This window comes from Dryobates pubescens, chromosome 10, assembly GCF_014839835.1.
Source record: "Dryobates pubescens isolate bDryPub1 chromosome 10, bDryPub1.pri, whole genome shotgun sequence".
NCBI classification, from domain to species: Eukaryota; Metazoa; Chordata; class Aves; order Piciformes; family Picidae; genus Dryobates; species Dryobates pubescens.
The window spans coordinates 25635105-25658664 of record NC_071621.1 but is presented as its reverse complement, the minus strand read 5'-3'; the positions used below and the strand labels follow the sequence as shown (position 1 = coordinate 25658664).

The following is a 23560-nucleotide window of genomic DNA, read 5'->3' as shown; positions in this document are numbered from 1 at the left end:
GGGAGACTGAGGGCCGCGGCCGAGCAGCGCCGACCATCTTTCCCCTCAGACCTCGAAGGGGACAAGGGGGGCGCACAGCTACAGCCCGCGGCCGCATCTCCTCTCCCCTGCAAGCACCTCTCAGCCGCGGGCTGAAGCAACCTTAACCCACCGCAGCCACGCCTGCCAAAGCCCTCCCCCTGCCCGCGCATCTCCCCCGCGCCGCCCGTGCGCATGCGCCGCATGCGCCGCCTCCACGCCCAGCACCGCCCCCGCGCGGCCGCTGTGGCCCCTCGCTTCTCTCGCGAGATCTGGGGCGTCCGGCTGTTTGTGCGGTGGGGCAAGATGGCGGTGGAGTCGCGGGTCACGCAGGAGGAGATTAAGAAGGAGCCAGAGAAGCCGATTGACCGGGAAAAGGTGCTGGAGGGGTTGCTGTGCGGCTTCTTACGCTGCTCGCGGGCGGGGCATGGCGGGTACCGGGAAGCGGGGCGGGAATGGGTACCACGACGCCATAACGCGTTTGGCTGGGGGGGAGGGGTGAGGGCGTTGGGGGTGGCGAGTGGGCGCTCAACCTCGCCCCGTCCCGCAGACGTGCCCGCTGCTGCTTCGCGTCTTCACCACCAACAATGGGCGGCACCATCGTATGGACGAGTTCTCCCGTGGCAACGTGCCCTCCAGCGAGCTGCAGATCTACACTTGGTGAGTGTGCGGCGGCCTGGGCCTCTCCACCCAGCCATCGGGCACGGCGGCCAGCGGGGCCTTGCGGGCGGCAGCTCCAGGCAGTATCAAGAAATTAGCCTGCCTTTGGCTCCTGTGGCTCATGCTTGGCTGCACGAACGAGTTCCATGAGCTTTGTTCCAAGCGGGAAACGAGGGGAGGTTCTCATGAGGGCAGTTGTGCGCTCAGCTGTGGTGGCAAGTCCGCGGGGAAAGGCAGCTGCCCCTGAGAGCGCTTCTGCTTGCAGCCGTGGCGTCTGTGGAAGGGCAGCTTGAGCTAAGAGTTGGTTGCCGCAGACTGAAACTCAGTGCGGTTGAATTTCCCGATTACTTACGCATGTAATAAGAGGCTGATGCTGTGGCATGTCTTTGGTTATCACAACGAATATGGCCAATGCAGAGGCTAGTAAATGATTAAATTTTGTTCCAACCACCTAATTTTTTCGGTAGACCTATAGAATAGAATTAACCAGGTTGGAAAAGACCTTTGAGATCATCAAGTCCAATCTATCATCCAACACTATCTAATCAACTAAACCATGGCGCCAAGTGCCTCATCCAGTCTTTTCCTAAAGCCCTCTAGTGATGGTGACTCCACTACCTCCCTGGGCAGCCCATTCCAATGGCCAATCACTCTCTCTGTGTAGAACTTCTTCCTAACATCCAGCCTAAACCTCCCCTAGTGCAGCTTGAGACTGTGTCCTCTTGTTCTAGTGCTGGTTGCCTGGGAGAAGAGACCAACCCCCACCTGGCTACAACCTCCCTTCAAGTAGTTGTAGACAGCAATAAGGTCTCCTCTGAGCATCCTCTTCTCCAGGCTAAGCAACCACAGCTCCCTCAGCCTCTCCTCACAGGGCTTGTGCTCCAAACCCCTCACCAGCTTTGTTGCCCTTCTCTGGACAAGTTCCAGCAAGTCAACATCTTTCCTAAACTGAGGGGCCCAGAACTGGACCCAGGACTCAAGGTGTTGCCTAAGCAGTGCTGAGTACAGGGGCAGAATGTCCCTGCTGCGGAAGGCTTGACGCGTTAGTGAATGGTGTGTTGGTGTAAGGCAGAGCTTCTTGAAAGCGGAGTGTATTTTTGCATAGTCAGGTAGCAGTGCTCTAACAGAGAGCTGCTTTTTACAGTTTTCACATTTACTTTAGGGAACTGCTTTGGTCTGCATTGCAAAACATGTCAGGTTTTGTTTATGGTGTTTCAGAGAATGCTTTTGAGAGTGAGTTATGGTGCTTTTTAAGTCTTATTTTCCTTTCAAGGTGTTTGTTAGGGTTATAACATTTACGCTGTATGGCTGAATAAATCCAGTTTTGTGGCTAGCAAAGCACACAGTTCTAATTTACTTCTTAATGGGATTTATGGACTCAGTCCAAGCTATTGATGGTGTCAGAACTGTTGGCCATCTGCAGAAGTCAGAATGGGCATTGTCTGTCCACACACTGTTCTTTGGTTGATTGAAGCTTGGAGTGACTGTACAGTCTGTATAATCAGAGCTGCTTTAGTTGTGATGATTGAGTCCTTTTGTTCTGCAAATTCTAGAAGTGAGCTTTAGCCTTGGTCTGGGTGAAGGCTGGGAGAAGGAGGAGTGCTGCCTGCCAGGGCAGAAATGGAAGTCTTGATGGAAATGGAAAACACTACTAATGAGGTGGTGGGGTCGCCGACGCTGGGGGTGTTCAGGGCGAGGCTTGACAGGATGCTTGGTTGTATGGTTTAGTTGATTAGGTGGTGTCGGATGATAGGTTGGACACGATGATCTTGAAGGTCTCTTCCAACCTGGTTAATTCTATTCTATTCTATTCTATTCTAATGTTTTCATCTTTTTTGTTGGTTTTATTTACGCTTCCTCTAATACTCAATAAACTCTTATAACATAGATGTCAACCTAAGACAAGGAATCTCTCATGCTGTTCATTCTATAAATGCATGAACTCATTTAAAAAAAGGCTGGCCCCCACTGTTTAAATGGAGACTTTTCTGAGAGAACTGGAAAAGCAGATGTTGAAGCTTAGGTGGAGGCAATATGTCTTAATATCAGAATAAATTGGAAGTTAGAGGCTATGTTTGCACTAGACCACATTGCCTCCGGTGTAAATGGTGAAATCTCCCAGATGCTACAATCAATAACTGGAGCAACTTCTTGTCACTTGATCATGAGTTCAAAATGTATTGTTTGGAATTGTGTAGTTGTGAAATCAGTGGCTTGCTATGATGCTGAAATCGCTAACATCTAACTCATTCTTTGGGTATCAGCAGGAAGTGTATAAAGACAAGGAAGTGTATGGCAGAGTTGTTGCAATATATGGATCTGAAGGGGGAAGCTTTTTCTCTTGCTGATGTGTTTCAGAGCATGAACCACTTTGGTTTGTTTGTTTAACCTAGGATGGATGCAACTCTGAAAGAACTGACCAGCTTAGTGAAGGAAGTTTACCCAGAAGCACGGAAGAAGGGCACGCACTTCAATTTTGCAATTGTTTTTACAGATCTCAAGAGGCCTGGATATAGGTAAATGCTGTTTCTTTCCCAGGTTAATAGATGGTGTCAGGCACTGGAGCAGTAAATTATTTTTCATTAACACTGATTTTAAAGTTCAGAACCCACATGATAACAGACTGCCACAAACTCTGACTTTTGCTTAGTGACCATCATTAATTGTGTTCCTGTGTGCTTGGAAGCTTTGGTTGCTGTATTGGCGACCAGTCAGGAGACAGACCTGCAGCTCAAGATAAGGCTTTGTTTCTGCTGATACAGGGTGTGATAGGCCTTGCATCTGGGAATACATGTGAATTTTAGCAGTGATCTTGTTGCTAACCTCTGTCAGCAACCAGTGGATATGTCCTGGTCTGTCATCTCTGGGCTCTTTTTCTGGATCTATATGGGAAGGAGCAGGGGGGTTTCTCTCTAATATATAACTTAGCATGGTAGAAGGTTCTCCTACCCCACTGCCACATTAGAAAGAGGATTCAGTGTAGGTTTTCTTTGTGCATCTGGTACTGGAGAGAGAGACCCCAGCATCCAGTGTACACAGCTGAATATCTGTCCAGTGCGGAAGATGGCATGGGAAGATTGTCAGGACCCGATTACAGTTTCTGTTTCAAACTCCCAGAGAGATTGATGTCTGACAACTAAATTGCTTTTTCTCTCCTACCTGCAGGGTGAAGGAGATTGGTAGCACCATGTCAGGCAGGAAGGGCACAGATGATTCCATGACGTTGCAGTCTCAGAAGTTCCAGATAGGAGACTACCTGGATATAGCAATTACTCCTCCAAACCGCGCACCGCCCCCATCGAGCCGCATGAGACCATACTAAAGTGTTGCTTCTTTGTATGACTACACCTTCTGTTTATTCCTACTTGCTGTTCTAAAGCAGGCTCATTTTTGTTTTTGCTTTTTGTTGCTGAGCAGGAACACCTGAAGACAAAGCTGAAGCATCAGAAACGAATGTTAACTTTAAAACCTTAACTTTTAGTTCCTTTAGAAGAAACACTTAACCTTTAGCAGTGCCATCATCCCGTCCCTGATTGCTGTAGTTTGAGCAGTAAGTTGGTGTCTGGTGTTTCAAGATTTCCATCTAATGCAACCTGAAGGATTACAGGTATCTGTAGTTCTGTCTTGCTTGGAATAAAGATTGATGTTGTTACTCTTTTGATAGTGTGGTGCTGTTTGGTTTTGTCGGGTGGTTTTTTTGTTTGTGGTTTTTTAAATGGACTTGTGCAGAGAAATTCAGAAGTTAGCTTGTAAGCAGAAGTAGAAATTGAAGAAGGGTCAAAGCCTTCATCTGGGGTTATTGAGTAGGGAGGTAGGTGGTCAAGAGGCTTTTGGCTTCCAGAACTCTTAAGGAAGGCAAGTCCTGTAGTCTGTTTGTTTCCGTTAGTTCATCTAGTGAATGCATACAAATTTGGACCCTACTCTGATCATTCTGAGCTTGACAAATCTCACTGTGTAGCCCTCCATGAGATGGCTTTTCACTAATGCTTGCAGCTTATACTGAGTACCAGTTTCTCAATTTACTGTAGTTTTTGGGTCTTGGGGCAAAGCTAGGGAGCTGTGAGTTATCAAGGTTCAGGGATGTTTCATATTAAGTTACTGATTGAAGATTGAGGGTGTGATGGATGTCAAGCAGCCAGCATCTAGAATCTCAAGAGGAAAGGGTAGTTAGAGTTCTCAGTTGTCCATGGGGGACCTGGATGGCTGGTCTGTGTAATGTTGCCTGGAGAATAAAAGTCCTGCCCCATCTCCCGGCAAATCCTGTCGGGCAGGATGGAGTTTGTGACTTCCCTTAGCTCAGTGCTTGCCAGTTCTGTCTCTGCAGGGGGAGATGTTGAGACAGGCACGTGTCTCGTCTGAGCGGGCTCCAGCTGTCCTTGGGCTATGAGCCTCTGCCAGCTGACCATGAGCATCCAGCTGGTCTGGAGAGAGCCAGGTGCTTGCTTTCTGCATGTTGTGTCCCTGTGTACGGAGAGGCCTTAGCAGATCAGAGGCTGAGCCTGAAGTAAGTGTTCTGCCTTCTGAGGACAAGGCATGTCTTCTCTCATGAGCTCTGATTATGTTTTTTTCTCTCAGGAGTCCCTAGGTGTGGTACAGCCTGAGGGATCTTGGGCTGAGTTCTGCCTGTAGTTCACCTTTTGTCTGTCCCCCTTCTCTGGCTTCTGTCTTAGGGAGTTCCTGTTTTAGCCTTCATGAATGTTTTTTGTTTGCAGAATTAAATGCATCTGAGTCACTTTTTTCCCCAAGACAGGAGGCTGGAAAGTGCACCCCACACTTATTTCAAGAGTGCTCAAGAAAATGTAAATGCTTCTTTACAAAGGCCTGAGCTTGGAAGTGGCAATGGAGCTGGTCTAGTGTGGCCATAAGTGGGATGGGTGGGATGTTTAGCCAGGGTGAAGGGGATGTTCTCCATGATACTGCAGCTGTGAGGAGCCCTAACAGCTTGGTGATTTCTGTGTCACTAGGAGTAGGTTTGTTCAGACTTAGGGCCCTTACTGCCTGTGTGCTGGATCATGACCATCAGATCAGCAGTGCGATTTTTTTTCATCATCTTGCAGACCTGAGTGGACAAAAAAGTGAAGCACTGCAGCAAGTGGCCTAGAGAGGTGGTAGAAGCCCCTTCCCTGGAAAGGTCCCGTTGGAGAGGGCTCCGAGGAGTCTTACCTTGTTGAAGATATCTCTGCTCACTGTAGAGAGGTTAGACTGAATTACCTTTACCAACCTAAAGCGTTCTATAAGACCACTGCTGAATGGCTGGTATGCCACAGGGGATCATCCATGCAGCCAGGTGAGTGCGGCGAGTTGTGCAGTAACTAGCATGTAATCATAGAACTGCACAGCCTCCCACTGAAGGCAGGGACAGAGCTGCCGTTAGGGTTACATGTGAAGATGGGCATTGCCTCACTTTGTGTCCTGGTTTTTGCTTTGTGTTTAAGGATAATTCTCATGTAGTCAATATATAAGGCAACAGCAGCAAGTGAGCTTCTCTGTGACTCAGCTGCTCTGGGAAAGGGGCTTGGCTGTGCTGCTGCAATGGGAGATGAGATGTGGCTCGGTGGCAGCTTGTTGCCTGCCCAGCCTGGGGCAGGTCTTCCCACACCTCAGAAAAAGAGGACCACTACCTGGCAAAATCAGCAGGAAATGAATGTGCAGAACTGCCTTCAGTAGAAAACACTTGACTGCTTACGTGTAGAGTTAGCATGCCTGTCATGGAAGTAAAAGCCTCAGCTGACCTCACCCCAGTTGCTTTGGGGTGAACATCTCTCAAGAAGGAGATTTGCCCTTTAACACTTGGATGTCACACAGAAAGGTAATGCAGAAATGAAGAGAGTTCAACTTTATGTACCTATTTTTATGGGAAAAGACATTTCAGAGATCAGTGTAGCTGGGATCAGGGGGTCCCTGCCTTAGAAATCCACTATGCAGTCAAGGCCGACGGCAGCAGTTTTAAACTCACCATCGGGATACAGTGAGCAGCTATGAAAGCAGACAGCACCACGGTACAGCCATCCAGATGTTGCAAGAGGTGGAGTGATAAATGAAAAGTTGTCATCTGGTGAACTCCTATTGCATAGGAGGGCATTCACTCACAGTAACAAGGGTTGTGTGTATCTCTTGAAACCATTGTTAAAGCTGCCCTTAAAAAGAGCAAAGTATGTGCAGAACAGAGGTTCGGGGAAATGAAATCATGGTCTCCAAACAGCGCCCAGAAAGCAAGGCGGTGTAGACAATACTAGATCCAGATCCCCAGGACTTGCTTTATTTGCTTTGCAAACAAAGCAATCCTTGATGAAGAATCTCCATCCCTCATCGAGGATTTTTTCCCTCTTCTTTTTGGATGCTGAAAGCCTTAAGAGACACAACTCTTCCATGTCTGCACTTTGGCATCAGCAGCCCACCCCTCCAAAGCTCGCCGTCTCCTCACTGCATAAGGCAAAACACGAGGATGAGTTTTCAACAATGGTTTCCTGACTTCATCATTGCTGAGAGGCAACCCCCTCACACAGCACCCCAGACAGCAGGCAGCTCCTGCCTCCTCCAGGGATACTGCAGCTACACACCCATGCCTGTCTCCAGCTCCTGTGATCACTGGCCCTGCCAGCTGCAACTACGAGCGGGGATCCCTGGCAGGGCCTGGAGAAGAGCCCCAAACCCGCTCTGTGGGATGCAGCACGCTCACATGAACCCTGCTATGGAACCAAGGCTCCTTTGCCTAATTTATCTTTTTTTATCCTCAGTGGCAGTTACTGCAAGCTGCTCTGCTCCCATAGGTATGGCTTCATGTTTCTGTGTTCCTTCTTGAGTGCCTTTCCAGGCATGGTTCATTGTCAAGGATTCTCTTCTCTGCTTCCTCAGGCAAACTTTGGTCTTAGAACTAATTTTTTTCCCCTCCTTTTAACCACCTAAACCACTGTGGTCTTCATTTTAATAAATAGAGAAAGGTATAGCAAAAGTGTTATTTTTTTCACACCAAGAAACCCTTCATGACTACCCTGGTACACTGTACACAGGTGTTGCTGCTGCTGTTGATCTGTCTGACTAGAGCCGGTGTAGAGGCTTAAGCCTTGCTTTACAGCTCTAGTCAAAAGCAGGAACAGCCCTGATACAGCAGGAAAACATTAAGTGTTATCAGCAAGTTCTCTTGCAATGGAAAGCTGAAGTCTCAGAAACTCTGTTGTCAGAGCAGATGAACAACAGCCATGGTCATGTTCAAAGAACAGCTGAACTACAACCTGCCAAAACCAAAGCAATCCAATTACCTCTGCTCTTGCCTCAGCCTCATGTCTAGACATTACAGCAGATCAGCTGGGTTCAAAACAGCATTGGTTCCTCTGACAACAGGACCCTGAGGAACATGAATGGTAAAACACCCATGTTGTGCCGTGCACAGCAGGCACTGCATCCAGCCAGGACCTGTGATGAGAAGCAGGTGCCTGGCTAGTGCACTGGGACAAGGTGCTGGAGATAAAGTGTCTAAGGGCTGGGTTCAGAGGGGCTGGGGTTTTCAAGACCCTCCCTGGGGTATTTTCAGTCTCACAGAACTGACAGGCTTAGGTAGATATCCTTGCCCAATACCTCACTTGACCTCTTTAACGCAGCAAGAAAATCCAGTGAATGCTGCAAGTGACAGCTTTCAAGGGCACTTCTGGTTAAGGTCCTCCTAGTGAGGAATGAATTCCCCACTTTGTTCTTCAGGCAAACATGTCTTCAGGCTTGAGAGACTTGGGGATCTTTAACAGGAGCCCAAAACTACACCTGGCCCAGACCACCCTGTCTGAATCTAAAGTTTACTCAAGTCTCGGTGCATGTTTTGAGAGATCTGCCAGCACAACACTGCTAAGCAAGAGATAGGACTAAGCATAACTGATCCTTTTGTTTCTAGGTTTCTGCTGAGGTTTTCTAGCTGAAAGCCATGGAGTACATGCCCACGCTTCAGAGAACAAGATAGGAAAGCCCCAACAGTGGTTCTAGGTAGGGCATTTGAAGAACAGCATCAGGCACACACTAGTCCCATACCACTGGCAGCTGGGGCTGTGCACTCTTCCACAGTCCTTGCCTAGCCTGGGGGCTACTGGCAAGCATGCCACACTCTTGTTGCCTTTGGTTAAGACCTGCACTGGAGAGCAGTTCTGAAAAGGAGGATGCTTGAAAGGAAAGAAAACACAAAAAGTACTAAAGGTTTGAAACCCAGCCCCACTAGCACTGCATCACAACAGCAAACAGCTAGGAACAAATTGCAGCACTCTGCCCATCTAGGGCCCTCTCCCAAGGGTGAGGCTTAGTGTAGTAGCTATATTCCTTCCAGTCTACTTCATGCACAACCACCCAAGAAATTTTCCCAGGGAGAATAAGGGGGGATTTGGGAGCAGGACTGATGTATCCTGAAGAGGAATTGCTTCAACTACCATGGAAGCACTCACAGGACAGCTTCAGGGAACAATTGGCAGACAGGATACAAGTCACAGAGCAGCTTAATCTGCCAGTGATTGCCCTTTTCTTGCCTCAACTCTTGTCAGTGCCCTTGCTGGTGAGCAGTGATTTGGGTCAACACATAGAGCCTATTATCAGTTTAACCTTATAAAACAACAATTAGTTCATGACGGTTGGGCAAGGACCACAGGCTTCCACTGCAGTCACACTGCAGTGATGCAACGAAGGATGTGGCACCTGCAGCTGGGGTAAGGAAAGGTGGGACCATGCAGCAAGGCCTTAGATTGGTTTACAACAGTGCATAAGCAATCATTAGGGAGTATAACCAGAGGGCTTTAAGCCAGGAATACATTATATCAAAAATTATGACAGTATTTGAACACCTTTTTTCTGGGTATTCTGCAAATTACCCTTTCCTTGATCTCCTTCCAGGAGAGACACTTGTGTAGCAGAGCATCTTCTAGAGACCATTTCCTCTATGTGCTATTTTAAAAGCATCTCTTTGACAAGATCAAAGACATTTGCAGAAGTGGCTACTACTGTAACAACAGCACAAAGTTTCACATTTAAATTGATAAATAATAGAGGCAGCACTGACTTATGTCTTCCTGGTAGGTTGTATTCCTGGGGACTAATGCAGTTCCATAGTGTGGCTCCTGGATGTTGTCACCATTCCTTATAAATGCCTTATTGCTGTCCCTTGGGGAAACAAGGTACTCCCAAAACAGAAGGCAGCCCCAACATCAGCTGCAGCTGTTGACAGAAGACATGCACCCACCATGCAACATCTGAATAATGACAACAGGGAACAAGGCAAGTATCACATCCTAGAGAATGCTTACAGAAAAAAGAAGCATCCATGATGCTTTAAAGAACCAAGGAGCCTGGACTCCATTTGTTGCTCTACTGCTTCATAAAAACACCAGTGAAAGCACACTGGGAGGGACTCTGTGATGCTTGTCATTTATCCACTTGACAGCCAGCAGGGAAGTTTCACTTCACTGCGAGATCTGTATTTGTGTTTAACCTCAGGCAAAATATTTCTAAGCAAAGAGCACGCTGACCACCTTAGGAGGCTTTCTGGGCAGAACTATCAGGATGATTCTTTGACAACAAAGGGGATTAGGGAAAGAACTTATTAGCTGACTCACTCACTCAATAAATAATAATAAAAAAGATTAAATACCACAGGAAATAAAGAAGAAAAGGACTGCAGTGCAATGAACACTGAACACCCAGCCCAGACTGCACTTTTAAAATCACCTTGCAGAGCTACAGCATTTGCCACTTATTTAGCTGTTTATCTAAACTACACTTCCCCACAGGCCAGTGCTGTTAGCAGATTCAGCCCCCAACAAACCACCATGTAACTTTCAGGTTGTTTTGCTTTATTCCCACTCTGACATGTTAATTTAGTGAGCAGCAGGACATGCCTTTCTTCAGCAGCAATACTGGATTAAATGGAGTTTTACCTTCCTCTCTTTGCTACATCCTTGATTATTACAGTGTTTGAACTTGTGCCATTTATCAGCTGGCCATGGAGCCACCTACGCATGAGAACTGATCTCTGTAGGAGCAAAAACCCCACACTAATACATCCCCAGCACCCCAAAATGAACAAAACTTCCCCTCTCCAGCTATTTTGGACACAGATCAGTTTCCAATACTGTTCATGCTCTTCCCTCCTCCACCTCCAATAATCAAACTACTGCTAAAGTAATACCTAAAAGAGAATTTGTATCTTGAAGTATTAACTGAATGCCTTTCCTATTAGTTAACAAAATAGCTAGGAAAGGTATCAGAAAAAGGCTTAATAGGCAAGAAAAACAATGCAAGTAGCCCACAGTGAGAACCCCAGCAGGGCTAGGTACAACTCTACAGTTCCCTAGTGGGGAAAAAGGATAGTGGAATGCAGTCTTGCCAAGTTTAGGGAAAAGCCATTTACAGGCTCTTTGGGGAATTTCATTAATTGAAGGCAAGGGGAAATACAACAAGGTTCATGACACTAGTGCTGCTTGTTCTGTTTCGTGTTAAATGGAGTCTTCGGGGATATCTGGCTTGCTTCATGGCAAGAAAGCAGCCATGAAGTGCCAGGGAAGGAGAATGTAGGCTATGAAACTCCTCCAGCTTAGTGTTGGTAAATCTGCCTGGCTGAAAGGTTCTTGCTCTGGAGCAGAATTCTTTGTGCCTTCTTAAGACAACTAATTTCCACTGCTAGGATACAGTCTAAGTGGTTTTATTCTGGCAGAATGGTGGAAGCAGGCCTGGCCTTTAGTCCCTGAAGGAGCTGGGTTAGACCAAGTAAGTCTTTTCATAGTAGGAAATGGTTAGTTTTCCAAGTAGCCACCCACTATACAACACAGATTTATTTAGCATTTAAAAGCACTGATCAAGCTCAAATACCCACACATAGTAATACATATATTTTTAAACAGAAGCTATCACAGAAAATGACTGTGTGCTCAGGCCAGAAATAATACAAACCAAACTTCTCCAGTTAAGTTGATGTACACTTGCTCTGGAGGATGACTGGAACAGCAGGAAACCAGCTCCATCACCCATTAGGTTTTAGCCAGAGCAAGTAAGCCTAAGCACCAGGAGAGATACTTCAGGGCATCTCCGGCTGTCTTTATGTTGTGAAGACTTGAAGTGGAGCTGCATATTACACTTCTCCCAGTCTCCTGGAACAGTCTTTCTCATGTGGTGCATGCTGGCCCTCATCTGAATAACAGAATTTTAGCCATCACAGGAAGACTGTGTACAGCTGGTAAGAATAGTTCTTGGAATCACTGTAAAGAATAGCTGACACTGTAAAGTGCAAACTGGCTCCAAATAAAGGATAAGGAGATGGGATTTCTTGTAGACAGAAGTACAATCTCTACCAGAAAACCAATCCTAATTACTATGACTACTAGATACCAAAATATTGCCAAAAGGCTCTTTCCTCCTACCAGTAACTTCTTTTGGGTTTTGAGCTTATGATGATTCAGTGGCAAGATTCATGAATATGAAAGTCTCAGCACGAACTTCACCTTGATCTCAGATGTTTGCCTTGAAAAATCCAGGGTATTCTCTGCAAATACATCCAGAAGGGTTCATGAGCTTATTGTCTCAATCATCTTTGGAATTAGAAGACACACTATCAACATTTTTTATTTATTTTTTTAACTCTTGAAAAGAATAAAAGAAGGCTCAGGTAAAATAATTGCATAGTTTGATTTGACTACTCCAAGTGGATTCCAACTCCAAACTTACTTTTATCAGCCTCATTCTGGGGCTGTTAGTGATTATTATTTGACTCCGTACATGTTCCTTGTACTGACCCCAAGTTTAATAGATAATCACGACACAATTTACATTGCATTGAGTTTGGAATGTCTACACTTGATCAACAGGTCACAAAAACTTCTTTCAATTTAAGTGGGTCAAATATTTTTAAAACTACTGTTCCACTGTCTAAAGATTAGTCCTATCTATTGTAGGCTAACTCCATCTCATGTGTTGTTCATGATGTGGTTTTCTGTTTCAAAGAACGTTGGTTTTGCCAAAGCAACCGTGAAATTGCTTGTGTCACTTAAATTGGTCTCTCCAATTTCTTAGTATTATTACATAGAATCAACAAGGTTGGAAAAGACCTCAAAGATCATCAAGTCCAACCTGTCACCCAACACCTCATGCCTACTAGACCAAGTATCACAGTGTCACCAAGGGTGGAAGAGACCTCAAAGATCAAGTCCAACCTGTCAAAAAGCCACTGTCAGGAGTGGGATTTGAACCCACGCCTCCACATGGAGACCAGAATTCCCAGATCCAGGAAGGAGCTCCAAGCCTTGAGTCTGGCGCCTTAGACCACTCGGCCATCCTGACGCTAAAGTGCCACATCCAATCCCCTCTTGACCACCTCCAGGGACGGTGACTCCACCGCCTCCCTGGGCAGCACATTCCAATGGCTAACAATTCTCTCTGTGATGAACTTTCTTCTCACCTCGAGCCTAAACTTCCCCTGGCGTAGCTTGAGACTGTGTCTTCTCATTCTGGTGCTGGTTACGAGGCTACAACCTCCCTTCAGGTAGTTGTAGACAGCAATAAGGTCTCCTCTGTGCCTCCTCCAGGCTAAACAACCCCAGCTCCCTCAGCCTCTCCTCACAGGGCTTGTGCTCGAGGCCTCTCACCAGCCTTGCTGCCCTTCTCTGGACATGTTCAAATTTACTCTGGACACATGAATTTACTCTGAAGAAAGCACTGAGGTACTTTGATTTTACAGATAAAACAGTAAAAGAAAACCCAAAAACCAAACCAAACCATCTACCCTATTATTTTTTTTCCTTTTAAAGCCGGCACAACTAAAACACACAATCCATTATAATACTTGTTCCTCACAATCAAGGCAGTCAGATATCATGCAAAAAATAGTTTAGTTACAGCAGAAAGAGCTACTTGGGTAGCTGAAAAGCAAGTAGCAGCATGAATTTCATAATGCATTAAAACATTTCTGGAGCTTCTCCAAATTAAATTACTTGACCAACTGTGTAGAAGTTAATACCTGTTCTCTTTGTTGCACTAGTGGTGGAATCACTTTCATATCTTGTAGTACTTCTTGCCTTGGTCTCCATTTTCCTTGTCTGTAGAAGAGTCTGCCTTATGATTATACTTGGACAAAATCTAGAGGGAATGAAAAGGTAATGAAACCAGCATTACAGTTTATATCTTCTCATTAAGCAGTAGAGAATTTTCTTTTTGAAGACGAAAGGATTGATAGAATTAACCCCTTTTCATTTTACTATTTTAATATTGAAACTATTTAGGGAGGAAAAAAGTATATTAGCTAACCTGTAGGACATCATCTGGTATCCTTGTTAATTCTGGAGGTGGAGGAGTATCGAGTAATTCATCATAGGATTTTATTTTGGGAGGAGAAGGGTCTCCAAAACGTTTAAGATAGTTGTCAGACCTCACAGCAAAAGGAATTCTATCTTCCTTGGGTTTTTCATTTGTTGTATCTTTCTTTGTCGCTGACTGCATCTTTTCCCTCTGCGGTACTTGCTGCAAAAGAGGTATTAAATGCCTTCAGTTAAAGTAGTTATAAAATTACCATTAGAGAGATTTTCTACAGTGAGATAAGAAAAAGTAACACTGGAATGAAAAACTGCTTATGGTAAAAGAAGTGTGTGAAGATGTTCAAAATTGCTGTTTACTACCTTAGCTTCTCTTACTAGCCATCTCGTTTCAAAATCTGGACATCGCGGAGTTTCCATCCGACTAGGAGGAGGCAGCTCATTTGTCCCTGTTGACCTTGAGGATACTGTACTATTTGTTTTGGGAGAGTGTTTTACATCAGGAGTACAGAACACAAATATCATAGGAGAAGTCGTCCAGTCAGCTGCTGCTATCAAGGGAGGAGAAATAAAAATGAAAGTGTATACATACATAAGTATAAATATTATTAGTTACAGTGCCCCAGTTTAGTTTTGTAAGTCTATTAGCTTTTCATAGGTTTGCCTACTCTGATACTCCTGTATCATTTTAGCTGATATTTTCAGTATGAAGAACCAACCACAGGACAGAACTGCATAAAAGCAGCAAATGCAAAGAAAAAAAGCAGTAAATCCAGTCCATTACTAAAAATAACTGGAAAAGCCCAACTAAACCATGGCTTTAGCCTCTCAAATATTCAGTTACCACTATGTTGGCCCCAAGATACTCTCAGTTTTTCAAGAGAGCATGCTTAGTTTCCTCTCAAAAGATGTTTTAGCACTGCCTTGTTAACCTCTTTGAAAGCAGTTTCTTTCCCATCCTTAAACAGATCTAAGGGGTATTCTCAGAAGGAAAAAAACCCCAAAAGCTAAGTTGGCAAACCAGAAATTTTATCTGAAGTAAGGATAAGTTGCAATTATAAAGTCGTGGATCCCTTTGGATAATTCTAGACAGCTAAGAGTAGAAGAATGAGCAAAGATTTATACTCAGGTGAGAAACTTTTCCACAGAACATAAAATCTCTTTTTTTTTAGACATTACTACTCACTGACTGAGTCTGGATTAACAGGAAACGTAGTTTAGAAGTTTGGTGTGTGTTTACAATGCATTTACATGTGTATTATGCAAAAAAAGAGCACAGGTATATTTATTTAATGGATTTTTAACTTACCATTCTCACCTGGCACCTTTTGTTTTGGCTTAGGAGTGACCATGATTCTCCTGGGTGTCACTTCTGCTATTTTCATTTCATGATCGACATTTTTAACGAACCTGAAAAATCAAACCCCTCAATTAGCTCTCAAAACCTTCTCCAAAGGAGACAAACAAGCAGAAAAGAAGGGAGGAGGAAAAAAAGAAAGGAAAAAGGATAAATAAAAGGTTACCACCATCACCACCACCACCACCAGTAGTGTGTCCAGGTCAGGGTAGGATAAGTATTTTTTGTCCCAGGTGGTCAGTTTGGTGTTACAGGTACAGTCCATTTTACTTTGAATTATCTGTTGCCTACAAAATTCTGAATGACAAACTGAAATCCTTTTTGGCTTTTAATCTACTAACACTACTGTGAACACTAAGAGACTTTAAAATCAGTTTTAAAGTTTAAAGCAGATTACTTATGCTGCTCACTAGCTGACTTCAGAGAGAGAAGCCATTTCATAGTATTCCAGGAAACTGAAATTTAGAAACTCTTCATGTATATTCATGCTGCTTTAGTGGAAGGAGGGAACAGGTAGTTAAGAGACAACTACACATGAAAAGTGGAAGCTTACCTAAACGCCACACAAAAATATAAGGAAATTATTTTAAATGCTTTAAAAGTTATCTTAATTATGAGAGCCACATTTAGAGCTTCCCTACAAAAAGCCTCAGCTTAAAACACAGGCAAGTTTTTTGTTTGTTTTTTTTTTTTGCATGCTGGAATGCTGGGACTACAAAACATCAGTGGTTACAGCATTCGAGATGTGCGTGGGTGATGGGGGAAATGGGGCATCAGCCAACTCCCAGTGGTTTGATACGTGAGATCCCTTCTTGGCAGCCTGTCGTGGGCTGCAATAGCGAGGTTCAGAATTGCAATAAACTACTGTTGCTTTGTGCAAAAGTCTGCAGGTTTTGGATTTGTAATGTATTATTTTTTTTTCCTAAGAGTTTTGGGTTATGGGGATTTTTTCCCCCACTCACATGCACCACCTTCTCCACCCCCATCTCATGCTTTTTTGGCTGCACGCTTGAGCAGGAGCCTGGAGGTGAAGGCAGCCATGCTCTCCTTTAGTGCCTCAGTGAGAGATTGGAGGTGGACAGCCCTTTGGTTTCATCCTTCATTGGCTTTTCCCAACCCCTTCAGTAGGAAACAACACCCTTACAGATGGGAATAGAGAGGTTTGGGGAGAAATTATGACTGTGCTTATCCCAAGAAAGGTTGGAGCAGATGATCCTTGAGGTTGCTTCCAACCTGTGTTCAAGGATTCTAAAAAAACAAATCCCATAAACTTGAGGCAGTGTATTTTACTTAAATGAACATAGCTCAAATCTTGAGTTAAAAACTCACGAATTTTTCAAGTCAGTTTTGCTTTACAAATGTTATAGATACCTAAACCCATATGAATTTCAGTTTTTATAATGCAGAAGAACAAGCATAATAAACACTTTGTTCAGATGCTTTCCTTTCCCCTCTCCCCCTTCTTTTCTTTCTTAATTACTACTTTGCAGTACATGCATCAAAATATACTGGGTTTTTTCACCTGCTTCAAAACTAAAAACTTGAAGAACAAAGTTGGAGGCTACTAAATATTTTAAGAACTTTGAGATGAGCTTTTAAAGTGGTTTTCACACAATGCACAGCTGCTAGACAGAGTTCAGCTAGGTACAAGACCCATCTGGCACAAGCAAGAAATATAAAGGGCTGTCTCCAAGATCAGAACTATTACTTTCTTATTACTTAGCAGGCTAAGCAACCCCAGCTCCTTCAGCCTCTCCTCACAGGGCTTGTGCTCCAAACCCCTCACCAGCTTTGTTGCCCTTCTCTGGACACATTCCAGCAAGTCAACATCTTTCCTGAACTGAGGGGCCCAGAACTGGCCACAGTACTCAAGGTGTGGCCTGACCAGTGCTGAGTACAGGGGCACAATGACTTCCCTGCTCCTGCTGGCCACATTATTTCTGATGCAGGCCAGGATGCCATTGGCCTCCTTGGCTACCTGGGCACGCTGCTGGCTCATGTTCAGCCTACTATCGACCAGTACCCCCAGGTCCCTTTCTGCCTGGCCGCTCTGACCCCAGCCTGTAGCACTGCATGGGGTTGTTGTGGCCAATGTGTAGAACCCGGCACTTAGACACGGGACTCGCACGCTTGAAGAAGGGGAACAGCAGCAAGAAATTAGTACAGAGAGAAGAAACTACAGAAAATTCCATAGAGAAACAATCTGAACTTAAGCAATTTACTCACTTTTTGACTGCCTGAGCAGTTTTCTGAATAAGTGACATGGTATAATCTTCATTCATGCACATGGTATGTTCGCTAATGCCAAAGTGTTCAAGCTTTGGTGTTGCACACTCATAATCTTCCATTTTCAGCCTACATTTAGGTGTTTTGGGCAAAACAGAAGGAGCTGGTGATTTCAGTGGAGTCCTGTTATTTGAATCATGTTCTTGACATGCTTTTGTTTGGGGTTGTTCTTCCGCTGCACTCCAAGGCCTGGAGAAAGCGTACTGTGAAAGACCAAAGTCAGAAAGCTGGGGTTCACGCAGCAGGTCTTTGGGCACCAGCGGCTTCTCAGTACAAGCTGGAGGATGATGTGCATCATCTGCTTCCTGTCCGTCAGATTTACTCTGGACAGACTCTGCTGAACAACTGTTATCTTCTTTGTTCTCTTCTGTTTGAGGAATGTAATAACAATTAAAAAACTGTCAGAAGTTTCCCCTTATTAAACAAACTGGGACTTCTCCACCAATTTGAATGTTAAAAAAATCTATTATGGTAATAAAAAGATTCCTTGTTTCATTTTAAAGCTCTGAACCTGAAGCAACGTTATGGTTTAAACCCCGATAGCAACTACCTACCATGCAGCTGCTCACTTACTCCTCTCCCTTCCCTGTGGGATGGGAAGATGAACTGAAAAAAAGAACTTGTGGGTTGAGATAAGAAATTTATTTAACTAAAATATAATAACTAGAATTAGAATTAACCAGGTTGGAAAAGACCTTTGAGATCATTGAGTTCAACCTACCACCCAACACTATCTAATCAACTAAACCATGGCACCAAGCACCCCATCCAGTCTCTTCTTAAACACCTCCAGTGATGGTGACTCCACCATCTCTCTGGGCAGCACATTCCAATGGCCAATCACTCTTTCTGTGAAGAACTTCTTCTTAACATCCAGCCTAAACCTCCCCTGGCACACCCTGAGACTGTGTCATCTAAACAGTAATAGTAATGAAAAGTAACAAAACAGAGAAATAAAGCAGACAGATGATACACCCCTTCAATGATCAAGTTGATACTGCTTGCCACACACCACCTAATCCCCATACATGCTTCTCTTATCTCATTTGTGCTGCAGGGCATATTATGTTAATATTTTCTCTATGGTGATATAAGTTAATGGAATCATCATATATGAATATCAACAAATTCAGGTGCGGATACAACAGTTTACCACGTATAAGAAATGGAAGCAGTGTAAGTCTCTGGGATATGAAGACACATTTGCTAACATGTTTTCTGAATACAACTACCACTGGAAGGCAAAACACCCCATGCCAGGAGATCTAAGTTTGTATTTTGGATTTTTTATGGCACCAATCACAACAGAATCCTTCATGCTCTGGAGATTATTATAAAGTAAATAACACAGATGTACCTCATCTCTTAGTTCATGGAAATATACACAAAGATCAAGAGAGAGAGAAATATTTCACAAAATTACATTTGTCTTCATAAACTTTATGGCCAAGAACTATTACCTGTAGAGTTTGTGACAGGTGGATTGTAGTTGTAATTCTGGAACACCTCTCTTATTTTTCCAAGACAGGATGCATTTCTTTGCATCAGCATTTCATTTTCCTTCATAAAATCATCAATTGCTTGTTTTGAAGAGTAACTCTTACAAAGACTGGCATCAAAGTCTTCCTTTGGGGGCAGAGGGAGGGAAGGGAAACACAGAAATACTTATTTTCAGACCACCACATGGCAGTTGTTTACACATGAAGCGTTTTGTGAAGAAGAGCTGAGGACTGAACTTCAGATGAGGATAAGCAGCAAATGTATGTCTTATCTGTATGTGAAAACTAGGTTACCAAATATCTGAGATATATAGGGCATAAGTGTACATAAAATTTTGAAAAGCTACACTAAACTGATGGTTCACACTTCAGCTCCTTACTGATAACCTCTCAAAAATGTAAGCTTTTACTCCATAAAAATAAGAGATAACAGCAGTTAATTCAGACTCTTGTTCTCTGCATACGATCGACACAGACCAGATAGTAAACCTTACATTTATACCCTAGCTTCTTTCAATTGTTTCCATAGCCCATTTCTCCTACTTCTGTTAAAGAAATAAAGAACATTATTCACAAGCCTAACTGAGTAGTGGCTGAAGGTACTGAAACTTCCGTGAAGACTTTTGTTTTATTCTTAGTGCTAGTCACTGATCAGAAACAATCACAACTCTTCTCCAGGATGCTGCTGATCCTGAATCCTTCTCCCCAATACCTGTGCCTTGGCACAGCTACAGCTTCCCTGTTACCTTTGTCCTCTTCTGATCTGAGTGAGTGGCAACAGTGACTGCAAACTAACAAATGCTGCTAAATCTACTTTAAGTCACTCAAACGTTTTTGGGCACTACCCTGACATTCACTGCCACTATGAGGACTTAGAGGTAAATTAATAAATTAAGGGTCAGAACTGCAGACTAATAGCTGTATTGTGCTTAATGATTAAAAACCACCCCCCTCTCCACTTTTTCAAGGAAATGGCTTAAGACAATACCTTCAGAGTCTTGATTTCACTATGGAGGTCATGCAAGAGGCTTACTGGAGATTCATCTTCATTGTCTTTGATGTGCAGATTCACAAAAAAAGGATTAGGAGAGGAAAAAAAGAGAGACCAGTATTTTAGTACACATCAGAACATAATCTCCTACATTAGAGATGCTGAAGTCATGTTAGAGGAAGAGACAAGACTGAGAAAGCCAAGGAGAAACTAGCTCATATTGAATACCTTGCACAGCATGAGATTGCTAAATGCACAGAAATTGCATCAGCTTCCATTTTACCATTGCAGCTAATGTTGTAAAAAATGGTCCATAGCAGATGTTGCTACAATAGGTATGTCCCAGGGCTATCAAGGATCATTTATGCTAAATTTTTACCCTTAAAGAGCTTGAATGTGAAACAATAATAAAAACGGAGAAGAAGTTGTATAGACACCATGGAAAAAGACACATGGACAAAAAGCCTAATTCTTCCCTTTTGTTTGCATGTGGGCAGGTGTTGATACTGTTCACTTACACAGGCATCAGATGGAAAAAAAATAATAGTAAAATCAAGGTTAATGTAAAGAGTGTGAAAGAAGACACTTGCTATGTGACAAGGCATAGCACAGCAGTAAGTCCTACCAGAAGCTTGAGCTACCTGAGCAGAAGGAAAACAAGCCCTGCAAATGCATTTTCCTGCCTCTATTCATGAAGAGTAATTCCCCATTCATCCTGTGATGAAAGCTCACCTACACACTCACAAAGGCATTTGGAAGGGGCTGCCCAAGGAGGTGGTGGAATCATCATTCCTGAAGGTATTTAAAAGACGTGGGGATGTGGTACTTAGGGACCTAGTTTAGTGGTAGTAGCTCAGCAGTAGTGGTGGGGTCTAGGCGAGCAGTTGGACGTGGTGATCTCAAAGGTCTCTTCCAACTTCAACAGTTCTAGGATTCTATGAAAGGACCTCAGGGACAGTAAGAGTGTGAGCCCAAATAATACCCTGCCGAGCTACTCCCAGGCCCATCCTCAGAGCCATCATCCCACTAAAGGCTCATCCACAGTCCGCTATGGTAGGCGAGCAGGAATCCAAATCCATGACTGCCAGGGAACAACCGCCTCCAGAGCCATCACCCCTAGCATCCCGGCGTGGCACCCATCACCGAGAGCTACCCCCCCGATCAGCTTCCGACTCGGGGTCCCTGTCCGGTGGGAGGGACATGCCTGCGGGAGCCCCGGAGCAGGGCCGCCACCGGAGGAACAAGAGACGCCCTCAGCCTCTGCCTCAGCCTCTGGGGACGACGCGAGTCCTGCGCTTACCCGTGTCCTGTCTGCGTAAGGCCTGGTCGAGCTCTCTGGCCGCCTTCTCTAGCCTAAGGCACAGGTTGCGCAGATCACTGAAGAAGCCCCTGGACACGTCCATCGCCCACGGGCAAGGGGAGCAGTCGAGGGAGAGCGCCACGGGGCTAGGATCGTCTAGAGCCCCCCGATTCGCATCAGACACGTGAACGGCCGTTAACAGCTGCCCAGGAGCGGGCTAGGCGCGACCCAGTAGAGAAAAGGGGAAAGCCGAGCGGGGCCGGGGCAGGCCGCATCCCGGCCGCGAGGACGGTTACTACCCGCCGACCGCTTCGAACCGCGGGCGGCGCGCGGCCCATTGGCGGCGCGAGGCCCCGCCCGTCGCGCAAACTCTCGCGAGACAGCCGCTTGCTCTCGCCCCCCGCCATCTTGCCGTGACGGTGGGGGCTGGAGCCGGAGGCGCTGCCGGAGTGGGTGAGTGAGGGTGAGGGAGAGAAGGGGCCCGCTAAATACAGGACTTAGAGCGCTACTGTGGCCTCTCGCGCTGCTTCTTTGCCCTGGGCGCGGCGTGGCTCTTGGCAGATTGGCCTCGATCTCGCTCGGGTTGACCTAGCCCTAAACCGGGAGATAACCCTGGTGGGGAAACAGTAGCGCTCCGCCCTGCAGGCCGAACCCCTTCTAGAGCCGGCGGGTGTCCAGCAGCCTGTGTAGCTCTTGCGGCACCAGAGAGCCCCGGTGGGCAGCCGTGTCGTGTCGCGCGTCCGCTAAGGGCTAAGGGCGAGCAGCTACGCTGCCAGGGAGACGGGCACTTCGGCCGTGCCCTCACCTGCCCTGCCGGAAGGGGAACTGGATACCGGGGCAGCAATAGACCTGCGAAACCCAACAGCTTCACTTCTGAAGTGAATCAGAGCGCAGCATTAGCATGCAGTTGCACCAAGCGAATGGGTTATGGCAGGGCGGCTTTTCTCAGCGGTAGTACAGGTTTATGCCGTATAGAATAGAATAGAATAGACCAGGTTGGAAAAGACCTTCAAGATCATCGAGGCCAACCCATCAACCAATCCAACTCACCTAAACCACTAACCCATGGCACCAAGCACCCCATCAAGTCTCCTCCTGAACACCTCCAATGATGGTGACTCCACCACCTCCCCGGGCAGCCCATTCCAATGGGCAATCACTCTCTCTGTATAGAACTTCTTCCTGACATCCATATTGTATACCAATAAGCTTACGGAGAGGCTGTAGTTCAAAACAATACTGAGGAAAGGCCTTATCTAGATGCAGAAGATAGACCTGGATGTACCCCGTGTTAGCAGTTAGCTATTTGAAGAAGAAACAAAGTGAATCTTCTGTTACAGTATCTGGGACTGGGTTTTTCATAAATGATTTAGGAAGTATATGCATTAATATCAGTGTAAAGATAACTGAGTAAACTCTCTAGATAAAAGAAGATTTATGTTTGTCTGGTCTTAAGTTTCCAATATGTCTGTCATCATACTGCCTGGGTAGTGTTTGGTTGTATCAGATTCTGAACTTCAGACTTCACTTAGCTAAAAAGTGGTGGAGTGTGTGCAGTTTTTGATTGTTGCTTGTTAGACTTTTAACTTGTTTCATTTGTATTTTGAGGCGTGATGTTTTTAACAACAGTATTGCTCCGCAAGAGAATTCCTGGAAAACAATGGATCGGAAAGTACAGGCGCCCCAGAGTGGTTACCCTTTCCATGAAGCAAGCCATGATCCGAAGGCTGGAAATTGAGGCAGAGAATGAATATTGGCTGAGTCGACCTTACCTGACACGCCAACAGGAGCACAAACACAATGCAGAAGGGAGACAAGCAAGATGGGAAGCTTTCAAAAGCCGGATGATGGCCAAGTTCCCTGAGCATAGATACATCAGTGATGATTTGAACCACTTAAATGTGACAAAAAGGTGGACATCTTGAATAATACAGCATATTTTTTGTGTGTATTACACACTACAGTGGGATCTACTGTTGTACCTATTACGGTAGTTTTGTAACTGAATATAGCAATGGTGGATGACAAATGAGACTGCTACAGTATATAAGATCTTCCATTAAAAGTAGTCCTACAGAACAAGTATATGTTTTCTTGTTACTGTCTCCTTACAAAAGGAAGTTCCTTTTGGGGCTCTGCCATCTGCCTGCCTTGTGTTCTTCAGGGGTTTTGTATGAAACAGCC

At 45.0% G+C, this 23560-nt stretch overlaps 3 protein-coding genes and 1 non-coding gene across 4 annotated transcripts; 2 read left to right on the top strand and 2 right to left on the bottom strand.

Annotated features, from left to right (window-relative positions):
- The first annotated feature begins 264 nt into the window (after positions 1-264).
- Positions 265-4334, top strand: SAP18 (Sin3A associated protein 18). Its single transcript, XM_054164618.1, has 4 exons — positions 265-396; positions 569-678; positions 3072-3194; positions 3844-4334. Exons 1-4 carry the CDS (start codon positions 325-327, stop codon positions 3998-4000), a joined length of 462 nt encoding a protein of 153 aa, XP_054020593.1. The 5' UTR covers positions 265-324; the 3' UTR covers positions 4001-4334.
- Positions 4335-8682: 4348 nt separating this feature from the next.
- SKA3 (spindle and kinetochore associated complex subunit 3) lies at positions 8683-21500 on the bottom strand. The gene is given in 10 exon segments (XM_054164515.1): positions 8683-8822; positions 13652-13721; positions 13723-13770; positions 13939-14151; positions 14304-14494; positions 15253-15353; positions 17524-17953; positions 19047-19212; positions 20074-20138; positions 21377-21500. Coding segments are annotated over 10 exon segments (1527 nt in total). The 5' UTR covers positions 21480-21500.
- Positions 12864-12975, bottom strand: TRNAL-CAA (transfer RNA leucine (anticodon CAA)). The gene is made up of 2 exons: positions 12938-12975; positions 12864-12909 (listed from the first exon to the last, which is right to left on the bottom strand). It is a non-coding gene; the product is annotated as a tRNA-Leu (tRNA).
- A 264-nt stretch (positions 21501-21764) lies between the features above and the next one.
- Positions 21765-23483, top strand: MRPL57 (mitochondrial ribosomal protein L57). The gene is made up of 2 exons (XM_054164696.1): positions 21765-21829; positions 22985-23483. The coding sequence occupies exon 2, from the start codon at positions 22990-22992 to the stop codon at positions 23299-23301; it is 312 nt and encodes a 103-aa protein (XP_054020671.1). The 5' UTR covers positions 21765-21829; positions 22985-22989; the 3' UTR covers positions 23302-23483.
- The last annotated feature ends 77 nt before the right edge of the window (positions 23484-23560 follow it).

Bases quoted from the DNA above. Each gene is read 5' to 3' on its own strand.
- SAP18 (XM_054164618.1), top strand. From the start codon at position 325: ATGGCGGTGGAGTCGCGGGTCACGCAGGAGGAGATTAAGAAGGAGCCA. The intron at 397-568 runs GTGCTGGAGGGG...CCCGTCCCGCAG, and splicing joins AGCCGATTGACCGGGAAAAG to ACGTGCCCGCTGCTGCTTCG. The intron at 3,195-3,843 runs GTAAATGCTGTT...TCCTACCTGCAG, and splicing joins CTCAAGAGGCCTGGATATAG to GGTGAAGGAGATTGGTAGCA.
- MRPL57 (XM_054164696.1), top strand. From the start codon at position 22,990: ATGTTTTTAACAACAGTATTGCTCCGCAAGAGAATTCCTGGAAAACAA.